General features: G+C 43.9%; 1 protein-coding gene across 18 annotated transcripts in view; it reads right to left on the bottom strand.

Annotated features, from left to right (window-relative positions):
• The window catches only part of LOC139388747 (formin-binding protein 1-like), a 103,228-nt gene that overhangs the window by 10,200 nt on the left and 77,971 nt on the right, over positions 1-15,057 (bottom strand). For 8 of the 18 annotated variants that reach the window (XM_071135640.1, XM_071135630.1, XM_071135631.1 and 5 more), the window contains exons 7-12: positions 14,217-14,345; positions 13,568-13,714; positions 11,676-11,879; positions 8,952-9,140; positions 1,813-1,827; positions 1,488-1,523 (exon numbers count right to left, since the gene is read on the bottom strand). In XM_071135640.1, coding sequence (XP_070991741.1) covers positions 1,488-1,523; positions 1,813-1,827; positions 8,952-9,140; positions 11,676-11,879; positions 13,568-13,714; positions 14,217-14,345 — 720 coding nt within the window. The remainder of the gene's footprint in view (positions 1-1,487; positions 1,524-1,812; positions 1,828-8,951; positions 9,141-11,675; positions 11,880-13,567; positions 13,715-14,216; positions 14,346-15,057) is intronic. The other 10 variants (XM_071135647.1, XM_071135648.1, XM_071135641.1 and 7 more) reach the window with 5 other exon arrangements.

The following is a 15,057-nucleotide window of genomic DNA, read 5'->3' as shown; positions in this document are numbered from 1 at the left end:
GATCTCGATCCTTTCTAATCTCTTGCCAAAGGATTTGTTTGACATGCATTTGTCAATGTTGACCACTCAATAATTACTACTACACACAAAGTAATGAACTAATGATCATCACGTGGCTTATGTTATTGGGGTTGACTAAGGAGATTTACAGCAATTATTTTGAGGCAGTGTATTCTGTAGTTTATGATTTATCAAATCAAAATTCCCACAGGGCTCCAATGTAGAAGTCTGATGCAGAGGACTTGAAGACTGCAAAAGATGGAATTTGAAATAAGATTCTACCTAATCTCCTCCACCACCAACTCTCTCTCTCTCTCTCTCTCTCTCTGCAGCAATTGAGCCTGGGGAAGAGGTTCGTTTCTACATAGAATTAGGAATTAGCCATTTTGGTCAGGGAGTTGGTCAACCATGGTTTGCCAGTGCTGTAATAGGATATTGTGTAAAATAATGCATTTACAGAATTGATCTTTGAGAGGAATGATTCCATAAATGTTTCCAAATTAAACAGCCAATATGCCAACATTCCATTCAAACAATGTGGTCAACCCACAGTCAATACAGTACACTGGCTGAAATCAGTTGACGATAAGACTTTGACAAGTTGTAAATGCAACAAGTATTGATATTGAAAACCAAAATTCAGATATTTATGGCCTGTTTACATATATTTCATACATACAATTGGTATAAAACCTGTTTAAACTGTATTTATAATTATATGACAATATTTTAGGTTGACAATAATTCTAGTACACAATTACTGATATATGCCTTACTTTTATTTTCCAGGATTATGCCTCTACTGCCATTCATTCCAATAAGACTGGTTTTGATTATTTCTCTCTGACCAATATGTATGCCATTTTCACCCCATTCCGGAACGTTGAGGGTTTATGACATAGCCCCTCTAGTAATGTAATAGGATCTCTGAGTTTCTACCTGACTGAGACAAAAAAAAAAGCTCAATTTCATTTGTTCCCATCTGTTCTGCATTTCAGTGGAAAATACTTGGTATTCCTGGAAGGCTCGGCATCGTCTGGACATTTTAGTTTAGCTCTTTTTGGGCCATTAATTTCTACATCAAAACCACTCTGAGCTTGGCAGCGAAGGCTGAAAAACATCATCTTTAGAGGCTTGCAAAGTGCATACTAAGAACACTGTTAATGACTATTTATCAAAATCAGCATGTATCACATCTTTGATTTTACAGTATCTACCCTATATCTTTGATATCAGCTATGATTATTATGCATCTATTGGAATCATCCATCTTTGCATCTAACGAGTATGAGGACAAATCAAAGGGGATGGAACTAGCAGACAGACAGACGGACCTAAGTTCAAATACTATTTGAAATCCTTTTAAATACTTGACCGAGCTTGTCTGTTGCGATGAAATGAAAAGAAAATGACTTCAACGATTTCAAATAGTATTCGAAAACCCAGGTCTGACTGACAAACAAAACATTAACTGTAATTCTGATCACCTCAATAAGATTCCGGACGTGGGAATTGAGTGTGATCTGCACAGAGCACACAGGCACAGTGGGGAGAGACACAACAAACAATAATAATACACACAAAAACAAAAATTATGAGACAACAACACGGGTCTGCATCGGCAAAATCCATCCTCATGTCACAACAAAATGACTAAATAAATGAAAGACAACGGACGACAGGAACCAAACGCCAACAAACAGCGGCCACACAAGAATTCTCAACCACGTCGTGGTGCTAGGTGGACGTGCACACGACGCTCAGAATGCGGTTCACGCCACTACGGTCATGCAGTGTTACGGTCATGCTTACCAGCTTGAGAGAAAGCTTCATGGGTAGAAGAGAGGCGAGAGAAACGGCAGGAGGAGCAGGAGAGAAAGAGAACAGATAAAAGTCAGACAACAGCAGAATAACACATAGCAATTGTCCATTTCGGTTCCTCCTGGTACTGCATGCACATGCACAGCATGTCGTTAGTTGTTGACATGGATATTGAGAAGAAAAAGCAGTTCCTTAGCCAAACTTCACCATATGAGGAAAATAATTGGGTGTTTCAAAACCTGGAAAGGGGAAGGTAGAAGTCTTGGATGCTTTGTATATGGTAGATTACTGCGGTCATTGGATTTGAAGATGTTCGTCTTGACCAAGGTGATAACCAGAGCTTTCACAAACTGAACAGCAAATGCATAGACCCATCATCATTTGTGATAAACAGCAGATCAGATACGTGAGGTGCAACAGGTCTGAGGCTCTTTGCAGATGCTGGTTCGTTTGGACGCTCCCACAGTTTGTTCTAATTACAATGGAAAAAACAAAGTCTGCAATACCTCAGCGAGACGCTATTCCAAGACAATAACCGGTCATTCTCAGGACTATCTCCCGATATAACGTATGGCTCTAGTTAACTCTTCTCTCGTCTGGTGAAGTTCAACGTCAGGTTTCAGGGATGAATGACAAAATAAGAGTTGGGTTTTAAAATGACTTGAGGTGATGACAAGGAAGCCAACTCACAAGTCTAGACTGCACAGGACGGCGAATGAGAGCGAGCAAAGTGAGAGAAGGAGAGACAGAGAGAGAGAGAGGTGAGTCGAGACACCCACTGCAGGAAAACAGGAGGACAGAGGATGGATGATAACACCCCCCTCTCTGTTCTCCCTGTACCCCCCCCCCCCCCCCCCCCCCTCCCCACACACACACACACACACAATGACAGCATTTAACAGGTGGCTACGTGTGTCACAGTAAAGCATGATGACAGTTCGCATGTTCACATAGAGACGATATATTTCAAACAGTGACATTCACTCATGGGAGAGGTGAGCCGAAGTGCCAGTCTGTTTGGGCCAGTCTGAGTTGTCAAGAAAGCACAAACAGACTGGCACTCAGACTAGGGAGAAGTTGCTCATAGATTCAAAGCTATAGCAGGCAGGATACATGCCCATGAGCACAAGTAATCAGGAACTAGTAGCAGCCTTCTTTATCAATGAGGTCAATAAGGTCGAACTACAACCATAACCACTTGGTTCATCAAAGATTAATTATTAATTATATTTGTTTGATTTAAAGGACAATTAAGGCAAATGATAGAAGAAGAAAAAGAGAACTGGAAAAATCATAATGTAAGAGGTTGCTTCGGTTTAATTGCACATACAGGGATTGCACTATTAAAGATCGTTAGAGCCTATTGTGAGCTCCATGGTTATAGAGAGGAGAGATACTTTTAACACCCACTGGGTCGCTCCAGCTTTAATCCCTGTAATGACTTACTATGAGGGGGTAGTTTGTAGGAAACAAAGGAAAGAGATACTTTTGACACACACTGGGTCGCTCCAGCTACAGCGAACGACCTGTGATCCAGTTAACAGCTCAAAGGCCGCACTCGGGGGGGCCATGATGAGGCCAGGCCATACTCCCTTTGGTCCTGTAATCAAGTCATTCACCTGGAATGGGCCTTCGATCAGCCTCCCCATCGTGCCTAATTATCCCTCTCGACATTGACAATTGTTCTCACTGTGGTATTTCCGTTAAGAACTTGCTGGTGTAATAGAGGTCTGTTGTTCCCCAGTATCTGTTGTAGCTGAGTGTATAGGGTCAAAACGTGACGTGTCAGACGTCTCAGACAGATGGGTAGATACAGGTACATGGTATACAGATAGGCTATGGTGCCATGGTGCCAGCACATAGAAGGATGCGCTGGAGGGGTGAATTCTGGGTAGATTAAACCCTACCAAAAAAAAGTGTTATGAGCACCACAACCCAATGTTGTGAACCCCAGAAAACAAGATGAAGGAGCAAATGGTGGGGAGACCCATCATTCACCACGCTCCAATCCCACTTCCTTAGTTTAAGGGTCGTGCTTGTGACACTTTGAGAATTGACCCCTACCAAAAATGTGCACTGCAGCAGGAGTCCAATGCAATACTGGGGTTGGTGGTGTTGCAACAGAAAGCGCCACAAGCTGAGATGTGGGACAGGAAATGAGGTCATCCCTGGTTCTGATCATTTGGATAGTGTGGTCTTACGACAGGGCAGAAGGGCCATGTGAAATACAGTGAGGCAGTCACAGACACTAGCCTCATTTAGAAGGAAACAAAAATATCTAAAATGGCAACAGTGTCTGACTGGAAATAAATTATTATTTCTATGTATTGTCCTTGTGTTTGAAAGAAAATCACTTTTTTTTGTCCATTAAATGAGCATCAAATTGATCAGAAATACAGTGTAGTCATTGTTAATGTTGTAAATGACTATTGTAGCTGGAAACGGACAAATTTTTTATGGAATATCTACATAGGCGTACAGAGGACCATAATCAGCAACCATCACTCCTGTGATCCAATGGCACGTTGTGCTAGCTAATCCAAGTTGATCATTTTAAATGGCTAATTGATCATTAGAAAACCCTTTTGCAATTATGTTAGCACTGAAAACTGTTGTGCTGATTAAAGAAGCAATAAAACGGGCCTTCTTCAGACTAGTTGACTATCTGGAGCATCAGCATTTGTGGGTTCGATTATAGACTCAAAATGGCCAGAAACAAAGACCTTTCTTCTGAAACTCATCAGTCTATTCTTGTTCTGAGAAATGAAGGCTATTCCATGCGAAATCTGCCGTTTCCAGCAATAGTCATTTACAACATTAACAATGTCCACACTGTATTTCTGATCAATTTGATGTTATTTTATGTCCTTTCAAAAACAAGGACATTTCAAAGTGACCCCAAACTTTTGAACGATAGTGTATATACTGTCAATGCATCATCATGATATGAGACTACTGTCTGTGCTGCACATGGCTGAGACACACACACATATTTCCTAATTAAGGCACGCACGCACGCATCGGCCAACATACACACTTACAACATATTGTCTGGCCTCGAAAGCGTACGTGGGTATGCCCTGAGTCCTCCAGTCTTTGTGATAACAGAGCGAGAGAGGGCGAGTAGGAGGCTGCTGCCATGGTTATGAGAGAGAACAACACAGCTTCATCAATTAGCACAGGGCTACTAATGAGGCTAATGGGTTTTCACTCTCCCCCGCATGCACGCACGCACGCACACACACACACATCATCCATCTCTCTTTTTTTCTGTGTTTTCTCACAGAAGCACTCTCTGACTCACTCTGATGATGCTGTCATTATTTATCCTTGCTCTCTCTCTCTCTCTCTCTCTCTCTCTCTCTCTCTCTCTCTCTCTCTCTCTCTCTCTCTCTCTCTCTCTCTCTCTCTCTCTCTCTCTCTCTCTCTCTCTCTCTCTCTCTCTCTCTGTGTGTGTGTGTGTGTGTGTATCTGGCGTTGGATCAGAGGGCTGGCCCCAGAGGGCTGAGGAATGACAAGCCCTCCCACTGGGGGATGCTGGGTAAAGCATACCTCTGCTGTGCAGCTGTTGGCCAAAGACTGAACCCAGAACCCAACCTACAGACACAACTAGCATGACATTAAAATACACACTCATATCACATGTTATATAACCTGTCATAAGGAAAGAAAACGGACATTGGCTATCTCAAAGCCATTGGCCCTGTCAAAGATATCACATTTCATAACTAATATTTTTCTCAGTCAATACTGAGGTTTATTGAAATGATAATATTAATATTTTCACTCACTAATAGCACCTGTGCAGTGTAGTGCTGTACTACGATTGACAAATAACTTGGTTAGAATTAGGAATTAGAATACTACAACGGACATGAATCTTCTTATGACGGTACAAAAGGTCAGCCATGTTGGTAAGGGAGTTGGTCAGCCAATGCTGTGATGAGATATGTGTAAAACAATGAATTTGAAGATTATCTGCCCAGTATGTTTGTTAGCTAGCCAGCCAGCCAGTTTAAGTGGAATGATTTCAATAAAGTTTCAAATTACCTGTCAATATAACATTCCATACAAACAATGCAGTCAACCTACAGCCATACCCAGGCTGAAATCATTTGATGATAGGACATAGACAAGTTGTAATTGCAACAAATACTGTATCATAATATGACAAAGCTTTCCAAGAAAACAAACATTGGGACATTTATGGTCTATTTACATATATATTTTAGAGGCTATTCATACAGGCAATTTTTAGAAACCTGTGTAAATTGTATTTCTAATTTGATGACAATATTTTAGGTTGACAATAATTCTATTACACAATTACTGATTTATCACATGCCTTACTTTAAATGTCCTTCATAAGTAAAAGCAGGAAATGCATCACCTATCCCTCTAGTGCCATTCATTCCAATTAGACTGGTTTGGATTTCTCCCTGACCACAATGGATGCCATAAAGAGGTCAATGGGTGGTAGAAGAAGGACGCCGGATTGGCCCACATTCAACAAATCTGATCTAACAAAGTGGATATATGTCAAATCCGTCCGGATTTTATGTATTGTAACAGGCCCACAATGTGCTGACTCCAGATAGATTTTTAGATTTTGGGCAGTTTTCGCTGCATAGCATATAGAAGCTGTCCCTTTTCAGGCTTCGAAAGACATGACTGTTAAATGCTAACTCCCATTCGTATAAGCTGGTAGCATAGCTAGCATACCTGAGCGGCAGGTAGCCTGGAGGTTAAAAATGTTGGGTCAGTAACCAAAAGGTTGCTGGTTCGATTCCCTGAGCCGGTAAGGTGGGAAAATTTGCCCATCTGCCCTTTGAGCAAGGCAGTTAACCCCCAACAACAACTGCTCCTTGGGCGCTGACGTTGATTAAGGCAGCCCCCCCCCTGCACCTCTCTGATTCAGAGGGGTTGGGTTAAATGCAGAAGACACATTTCGGGTGAATGCATTCAGTTGACTGACTAGGTATCCCCCTTTCCCTACAGAAACCAGTGGTGGTATTTTTTAACTGTAATACAGTTGATTGGTGACAATGGCATGAACATGTGTTGGGGTTGACATCCATACAAGCAATTTACTCCAATTTTTACTTCAACATAGTATGAAATACACATATAAACAATAGCCTAACTGTAGGTTCATTTTCCTGTGGGGCAATGAGGAGATTCAGGATCTTCCCCCATGCATTACCATGGCATTTCCATTGTTTTGGTCGAGTACGATTCACCTCTTTACCGCATGTATGGCTGCCATTTTCATACCATGCTGGAAATTTGAGGGGTTTGACATAGCACCTCTAGTCATTTAATAGGATCTCTATGCGTGTGACCAGTGATAGAGGGCTTCTTTAAGAGGCCTTGTGGATTACTATGACGCTGAGTCACAGCAGCAGCTGTTTAAGCAGGGCAGGCAATATGGCCGCCCGTTCCAGCTTGTGCAGAGCAGACGGCTCATGTTTGAACTGACTTCTCTACTGCTTTTAAAATGAGTTCCTAAAAGAAAATAAAGTTTAACACAAAACTGATGTCTACGAGTATTCTTAACAACGTTAATATACACATACAAAAACAACAGAAATACTTCATCCATATGGATAATGAAAAGGAGTGAAGAGAATGTTGAGAGATTCATATTTAGCACTATTAATCTTAAAACATAGGCAATCTCGTGCTCAATACATCGCCCTGCCCGACCAAAACAAAAACCTGACCTTTTTCCTTTCTTTCCCTTCACTTCATTCAAATGTTACAGAAAGGTCATACAGGAATGAACTCATTTGAATCTGCAACATTAACAGAAAACAATGCTTCAGATATAGAACTACCCTGGCCTGCCAGTTTAGAAGATGGTCATTGCTCCACTTCCTGTTTGGGAAATGTTCACTTCCTGCTAGATTTGCCCTACTTCCTCCTTCTCCTGACCTTCAATAATTTATCAAAGGAGAACATTGTTTTAATTACACTACTACTACTATTGTTCCTTTGCTTTCACAGACATCATAGATTGTGGGCCGGGCTATGAGAAATATATGGCTCTACTGCATTCTAACTGTTGCCCTTCAAAAGATACGAACATAAACAAACTGTATTAGTTGAGGCCGGAAGGAACACGTGAGCAGCTAAGCACGTTCTTGACCTCAAGAGGGAGCTCTGTCGGCCCCGTGGGCGTGACCTGGACAGGGATCACGGTTCTGGCTGATTTAGGAATAGAAACTCGCCATGACACCACATAGCTGCAGCGTGTGTGTGTGCCTGCAGATAAAGAGGGTGTGTCGAACCCCAGGGCCGTCTAAAAAAGCCCTGCTTGCAAGCCAGGCCAGGCCCGGCCCGACAGACTCAGTGACTCAATCAGCCAATAGCGGCCAGCGCAACGTCCTAATCAATGTACTGTGACTTTTGACTTTATGCATAATCTTAACACGTTATACTGTTACTGATTTTCAGTTTGACCCAGATAGGCGGAAGGAAGGAAGTAGTTCTTGACTAAAAAACAAAACTTCTTCCAGTTGCTTATACTCTCCCTATTACTACACTTAGCAAATGTACTACTTGTGCTTTCTTTCATTGCATCATCATGGCGACTCTCCAAGGAGAGCTACAATGTGGTAGGTGACACTGTCATTGTGTGTGAAGCAGTTTTAGAGTTCAAAGTGGAGACTGAGGAAACAGGTTGGAGAGTTCATGAGTTTATGTCTGGAAAGACAGACAGACAGACGACTGAATATGTGATTCCGCTAGCGCAGAACTATGGAAGCATGCTAGAGAAGCGTAACACAGATACAGACACAGGCAGAACGCCGTATGGAGGAGGCTGGAGGATAGACAGAGTTGTCCTAAATAGATTTGGACCAGCAAATTTCATTGTAAGGTTGAGATGTTATCTCTGGCACACTGGGAAATCATGAAGATCTAATCGATAGCCAATTACAGATTATTAAGAGATACCTGAAGAATTTAGGCCTGATGCCAACTGGAGTATAACCTCCCCCATACAGCGACGCCACAGAGCTCAGAGACAGGCGAGCACACACACATGCACGCACGCACACGCACACACTCACCACACTCTCACAGACACACAACCACAAACACTCACAGCACGACACACACACACTTACCCCTCGCCTCAGGCTCCGGAGGCAAGTCATTTTGGGTTTGGAGGCCATGAACTCATTGAAGCGATTGGAGAGGGGCTCCTTGTTCTGCTTGGGAGACTGGGGGTCGTTGGGAACAGCAGAGGGTGAGGGGGGGCTGGAGGCTGGGGGGGCAGGGGGGGGCTGGTGCGGGGACGTTAACAGGGACATAAGCTACCAGTATGAGAGGGAGCCGTGACGGAGGACAAGAAGAAGAGGAGGAGGAGGAAAAGGGGCAGAATCAAAACAAGAGGACAAAAAAGGAAGGAGGGAGGAACACAAAACGAGATAAATAAAGGCCCAAATAATGTTAAAAACAGGTAACAGAAAAACCCAACGGGAACAAAGACAACCAAAAGAGATATCAAACACAAACAAACCCAGTGTCATAAGTAACCAGCTGTTATGTGGTATAATCTTGTCAGACAAACAAACGTGAAGTAAAAACAACTTGTCAAGCGACGGCCGTAACATTTCTAAACAGAGTGAGTCAGAAGTGTTAATAGATTGTTATTGCAAGGTGCTGCAGCTGCCACACATTTAAACAGACAGCTTTACAGGAAGCACATGCAAGCTTCCATTTTGTAGCAAGTGGTTTTTTGGGGGGGGAAACGTCATCACATGCGAGCTCTTGGACTAGAAATTCACCATATCCTCCGAGATGTGACAGTGGCTGAATTTCAATCACAGAAACCAAACTCCTGCAATCCCAAACCACTTAACGCTCAATTAATGAGCTATCAGCCCTTTGGGAGCTAGAGAGAGATCTGCCATTTGTACTGACAGATTGCTTTGATACTCAGTGAGAGAACATGCATGAAAGCGCTTTGGATACCCATCTTTTAAAACCAAAGTTAACGAAACGTAAATAAATCAAGTAAATGGTTTGCTGCTCTTTTAATTCAGAGAGGAGTTCTAGTTGGACATAGACATTCTATAGATAGCAAAGGGCTAGGATCTAACACGTGTCTTCCGTATCAGCTCTGCTCTGATACAAGTCTCACATGTTTTCACTGTGCAGGTAGCCTACTTGTTAGAGCGTTGGGCCAGTAACTGGAAAGTCCCTAGATCGAATCCGCGAGCTGACAACGTAAAAATAGGTTGTTCTGCCCCCTCAGCAAGGCAGTTAACCCACTGTTCCCCGGGCGCCAAAGACGTAGAGGTCGATTATGACAGCCACCCGCACCTCTCTGATTCCCTGTATGTGTGTGTCTGTGTCCTTCCAGGACATTCTGTTCCCTTAAAGGCGTCAGGATGCTTTGGTTTGAACGAAGACGAAGACCTTGGCTTGAAAAACAATAGGACTGTTTGTCCCTCTTGGGATGCCGTAGCCAGTATACACTTTCTCAAAATAGTCAGAATTAATCGAAGATAACTGAAAGAAATCTGTCATTAATTTTGACGTTTTTGCAGAGGAGCTCCTGGTCGCGCAATTTTACATCTCAGATGTTTGGTGCAGTATTTCTCGAGTGAAAAAATGTGCACGAAAACGAGGTGTCTCTCCTTGAATGACTTAATTGAAGAATCCCTACTGTTGACCAATCACCGGAAAAGGGGCGTAGACTTCGGCTTCCGAACTTGGGCTTGCCTCAAGAAAAAATATTGTGTGCACGAACAGCCGAAGACCAAAAACAAACAAAAAACGTCACAAAATGTTATCGTAATATACGCTCAAACTGTTTTGGATGGGAAGCATCTGGACGCCTTAACACTCTCGGGGTACAGTACGTGCATGGCCTTACAAAAAAAGGTAAGGACAAACACCCTGTCATTAGTTGTCCCTTACGCTTTAGAGTCTCATAAATATAACAAACTTACAATATAACAGGACGAACACCAAACAAACAACACACATCATGCTCAAACCGCAGGGAGTCGGCGCTAGTGAGTGACATGCACACCCACACGCCACAGACGCTCACACACACCCTAGCTCTATCACGAAGTGACACCATTAGGTACGAATGGTGCCACTTCCAACCTTAGACCCTCATCCCAAATGGCCCCGTGTTAGACAGCCTAGCCATACAGAACCATACAGTGCTGTGGGAGAAGAGGCCATTCCAGACAGACCCCCCCCCCCCCCCCCGGTGTAAGAGGAGGGTCAATGAAGGAGACTGTTATTAGGCTACAGGACAGTGTGCAGGACAGTGAGTTAATCTGTCCGGCCCAGAGAGAGGGAGTGGAAGGGAGGAGGGGGAGGAGGGGTGGTACTCAGTTATTGAGGATGCATTAGTTGGTTGTTGTTGTTGTTGTTGTTGTTATGTTAACACGTTAAAGTTAAGAGTTGGTTGGTGGCTCAACGACAGTGAGGATGATGTTGATGACCAGTGAGTAACCAGCAGGGGTATGGGGGGGGTAAAGGGTGGCAAATAATAACACTGACAACACTACTAACGTACTGTAATCACAAAATGACCAGAACAATAAATAACAACCCAACAGAACTATAATGACAACCCAAATGAAACATTAAAGTCACATTTTACTGTTATTTACTACACAGTAACACCAAGACCTACAACAATGTCCCCTGAAGTCTCTGACAATTATCGAAGCCCTATTAAAGACAGTATGGCCAAAAACAATGCACATTCTTGTCCTTTATTCTTGTACAGGGAGAATGAAGTGAGGCCAAAAAAAACTCCCCCCCAAATTTAGGCTTGACCTTCGAGTAGGTGTGTGAGAGAGTGTGTGTGTGTGTGTTACCTTGTTCTTGTTCTTAATGAAAGGCCACAGTTTGCCCTTGCTCTTGCCCCCGCTGGGTCGTTCCTTGGCCTCTCCTCGTGAGTTGGACAGGCTGGTTTCGGAGACCGTCCTCTTCATGGACTGGCCTGGCCCATAGTCCTCAAATTCTACGTCCCCCGGGGGCTCGAACCCAGACTTATACGACTCCACCACCTGCTTTGAGTCCTGGTGGGGTGGGATCAAGTGGGGAGAGAGATAGTAGGGGGAATTCAGATCTTATGGCTAAGCAAACATTTGAATATGACTGGATGGAGAAAAGATATAGACAGGATTGAAACACTGATCTAAAAGAAACAATTCTGTTCACTCTATTTCTATTCCTAAAACCAGATTGTGTTTTCCTCAACCAAGTCCAGAAATAGCATAGGACAGAAATGTCCTAGACCAGGAAGACTTGATTTGTTATTGTACTATTTCCAGTTGTTGTTATCAGTTCATTACTTCGGCTCAATCAAGATGGATGCAGGGGGTGACTGGAGGTCGGGGAGGCTCCACAGCCTGAACTGAGGAAGAGGGGAACGACCTGGAACTGTCACACAGGAGCTATGGTGAAAACACCAGACGTCAGGGACTGACAGTCAGGAAGCAGCTCGTTAATCAGCAGGCTGTGAGGTCTTGATCTCTATCCTATCTATACTGATAAGGTCAAAGGTTAGAGGTCATCAGCCTCTGTTATCCCTATTTTGTTTCCTGGAACAGGCAAAAGCACAGGCCTTAGCTTAGTCAGCTCCCCTTCCTTCTCTAACCCACACACAAACACATCAAAAGCTGATGATTTTCTATTGCTTGCACTAAGATATGGTCCGCCATCTTAGCACACTGGATTGAATGCTTGAAAAATCTGATTGTTTTGGCCAATATCAATGACTCATGCATCAATGACTTGAGATAAAATAACAACATGGGTGTTTGTTATCTGGTTAAGTGCATCAGTTCATCTTCTCCCAGTTTTGTAGGGAACTGCTAGTTAACTTTGAGTGTGCAGACAATAAACTGTCCAGATCCAGAAAAGCTGCTCCCTCCTGCCATGATGTAGTGTGATACTTAATTTAGCAACATTCTCCATCCGGCAGAGGAGAGAGAGAGCCCCTTGGCGAAGACAGGAGGTTGGCAAAGACAGTTGTTTAATTGTAAGTATAATTGTGAATTTTCGCTCTCAAAGCGAACCTTATCGCTCTCTCTCTCCACATCTTTCTCTCTCTCTCCTTCACATCTCTCTCTCTCTCCTTCACGTCTCTCTCTCTCCTTCACATCTCTCTCTCTCTACTTCACATCTCTCTCTCTCCCTCCTTCACATCTCTCTCTCTCCTTCACATCTCTCTCTCTCTCCTTCACATCACTCACTCACATCTCTCTCTCTCCTTCACATCTCTCTCTCTCCTTCACATCTCTCTCTCTCTCCTTCACATCACTCACTCACTCACTCACTCACTCACTCACTCTCTCACTCTCTCACTCGCTCTCGCTTCCCACTTTCTCTCATTATTGCTCCTGCTTCCCTGCTGTTTTCCCAGCTCGCTCTCTGAAACCATTAACTTTAGGAGTGTCAGGAGACGGGGTCTAAATTAGCTCAGTGGTGATTGGTTGAGTCAGGTGGCTGAGTGAGTGAGTGACAGGGCACCAGGGAAAAGAGTCACACCAGTTGTAATCCCAGGCTCTACTACGACCGAGCAGATGAGCATTTGAGGCAGATGGGCGAGGCACATACCTCCAGTGTTTTTGAATTTAGTCATACAAAGAGCCTGGTGAGGAGCAAATACCATCAACAACACATAGCACCCACATGGTTGTGACTTGGTACAGTACTAAACTCACAATTGTGTGTGTGTGTGTGTGTGTGTGTGTGTACTCACAGTCTTAGGCTCAATGGACTCGGCAGCCTTAGTCATTCCGTCTAGACATTTCCCTACGATAGGCAGCACCTCGCGGTCCACCTCCGCGTATGTCTTCATGGACACACCCACCCTCTCGATCCGCCTCTCCTCCATCTCCTGGAGTTTCTACACACCCCCACAAACACGTCATGTTCAGCACGCATGACAATGCTATTACAAACACCTGCTCACAGTGGCCCTGAAGTTGTCCCACACTACGCTACTGAGGGGGTAGGACTAAACAGACTGATATATAAAGACATATAGGTCAGAAGACGTTGGGTCAATGCCCCACCAAAAGTTATGAGCGCAGTGGTTTCAAGAACCTTCCATAGGTCTGAAAATGTACTCTCTGTCTCTCTATTGTTCTCTATCCAGTGATAAGGACTGTGGTTTTAGAGGTGCTCCACGTTTTTCCATTGGCTCTCAGGGAGACATACGAGAATTGAAATACTTTCTTCTTCCACTCGGAGCTACTCTGGACCTGTGTGTGTGTGTGTGTGTGTGTGTGTGTGTGTGTGTGTGTGTGTGTGTGTGTGTGTGTGTGTGTGTGTGATATATTGGGGATGAGAGTGAAGTAATGAATTACCTGGAATATATTGGGGATGAGAGTGTAGTAATGAATTACCTGGAATATATTGGGGATGAGAGTGTAGTAATGCTCGTTCTGTTCCTGGTTGAACTTGGTCAGGAAGTTGGAGTATTCACTCTTACTGTCAGCAGCCATCTGGTGTCTCATCTGAGCCTGCTGCCGCGCCTGAGGAGGACAACAAACACAAACACACACACACACACACACACACACACACACACACACACACACACACACACACACACACACACACACACACACACACACACACACACACACACTTAATGAACTTGGTGGCCTCATGACACACACACACACACACACACATACAGAGAGATTACTCACACATACGCACAAGCATAAACGCACACACACTATTACAGGTGCAGGTCTGTGGAGGGAGTAGCAGTAGCGGCAGCAGCCATTGGGGATGAGTGAGAAACACACACGTGAACAGGAAAGAACCGTAGGGGCGACAAATACTCCCAACTTAACCCTTGAATGGGAGGAATGTAATTCACCACAGACTAAAAAGCAATATGTCATGTCATCTGTCATGTTGATTATCATGCCATCTGTCATTGATAAACCACCAACATCAACAAAACATGTCAAGGGACATGGCCAAAGTCTTCTGTATCTCAGAGTCCTAGCAGGAGCATTAGAAGGACAGCGTCCAGTTTCACCCCCCCCCCCCCACCCCACACACACAGAGACAGAGGGACAGACAGGTGGGAGAGGTTTCATCTCCCCATTCCTCCTCCTACACATCTTGGAGGACAGAGACACAGTCTAGCCCAGACTTCTCCACCCACACATTAACCAGAGGTACACACACAGCCAGCTAATGGGGAAGGACACAACCACTTCCACTACC

Source organism: Oncorhynchus clarkii, chromosome 29 (assembly GCF_045791955.1).
Source record: "Oncorhynchus clarkii lewisi isolate Uvic-CL-2024 chromosome 29, UVic_Ocla_1.0, whole genome shotgun sequence".
Lineage (NCBI taxonomy): Eukaryota > Metazoa > Chordata > Actinopteri > Salmoniformes > Salmonidae > Oncorhynchus > Oncorhynchus clarkii.
Note: the sequence above shows the minus strand (reverse complement) of the source record. Positions and strands in the feature narration are given on the sequence as shown.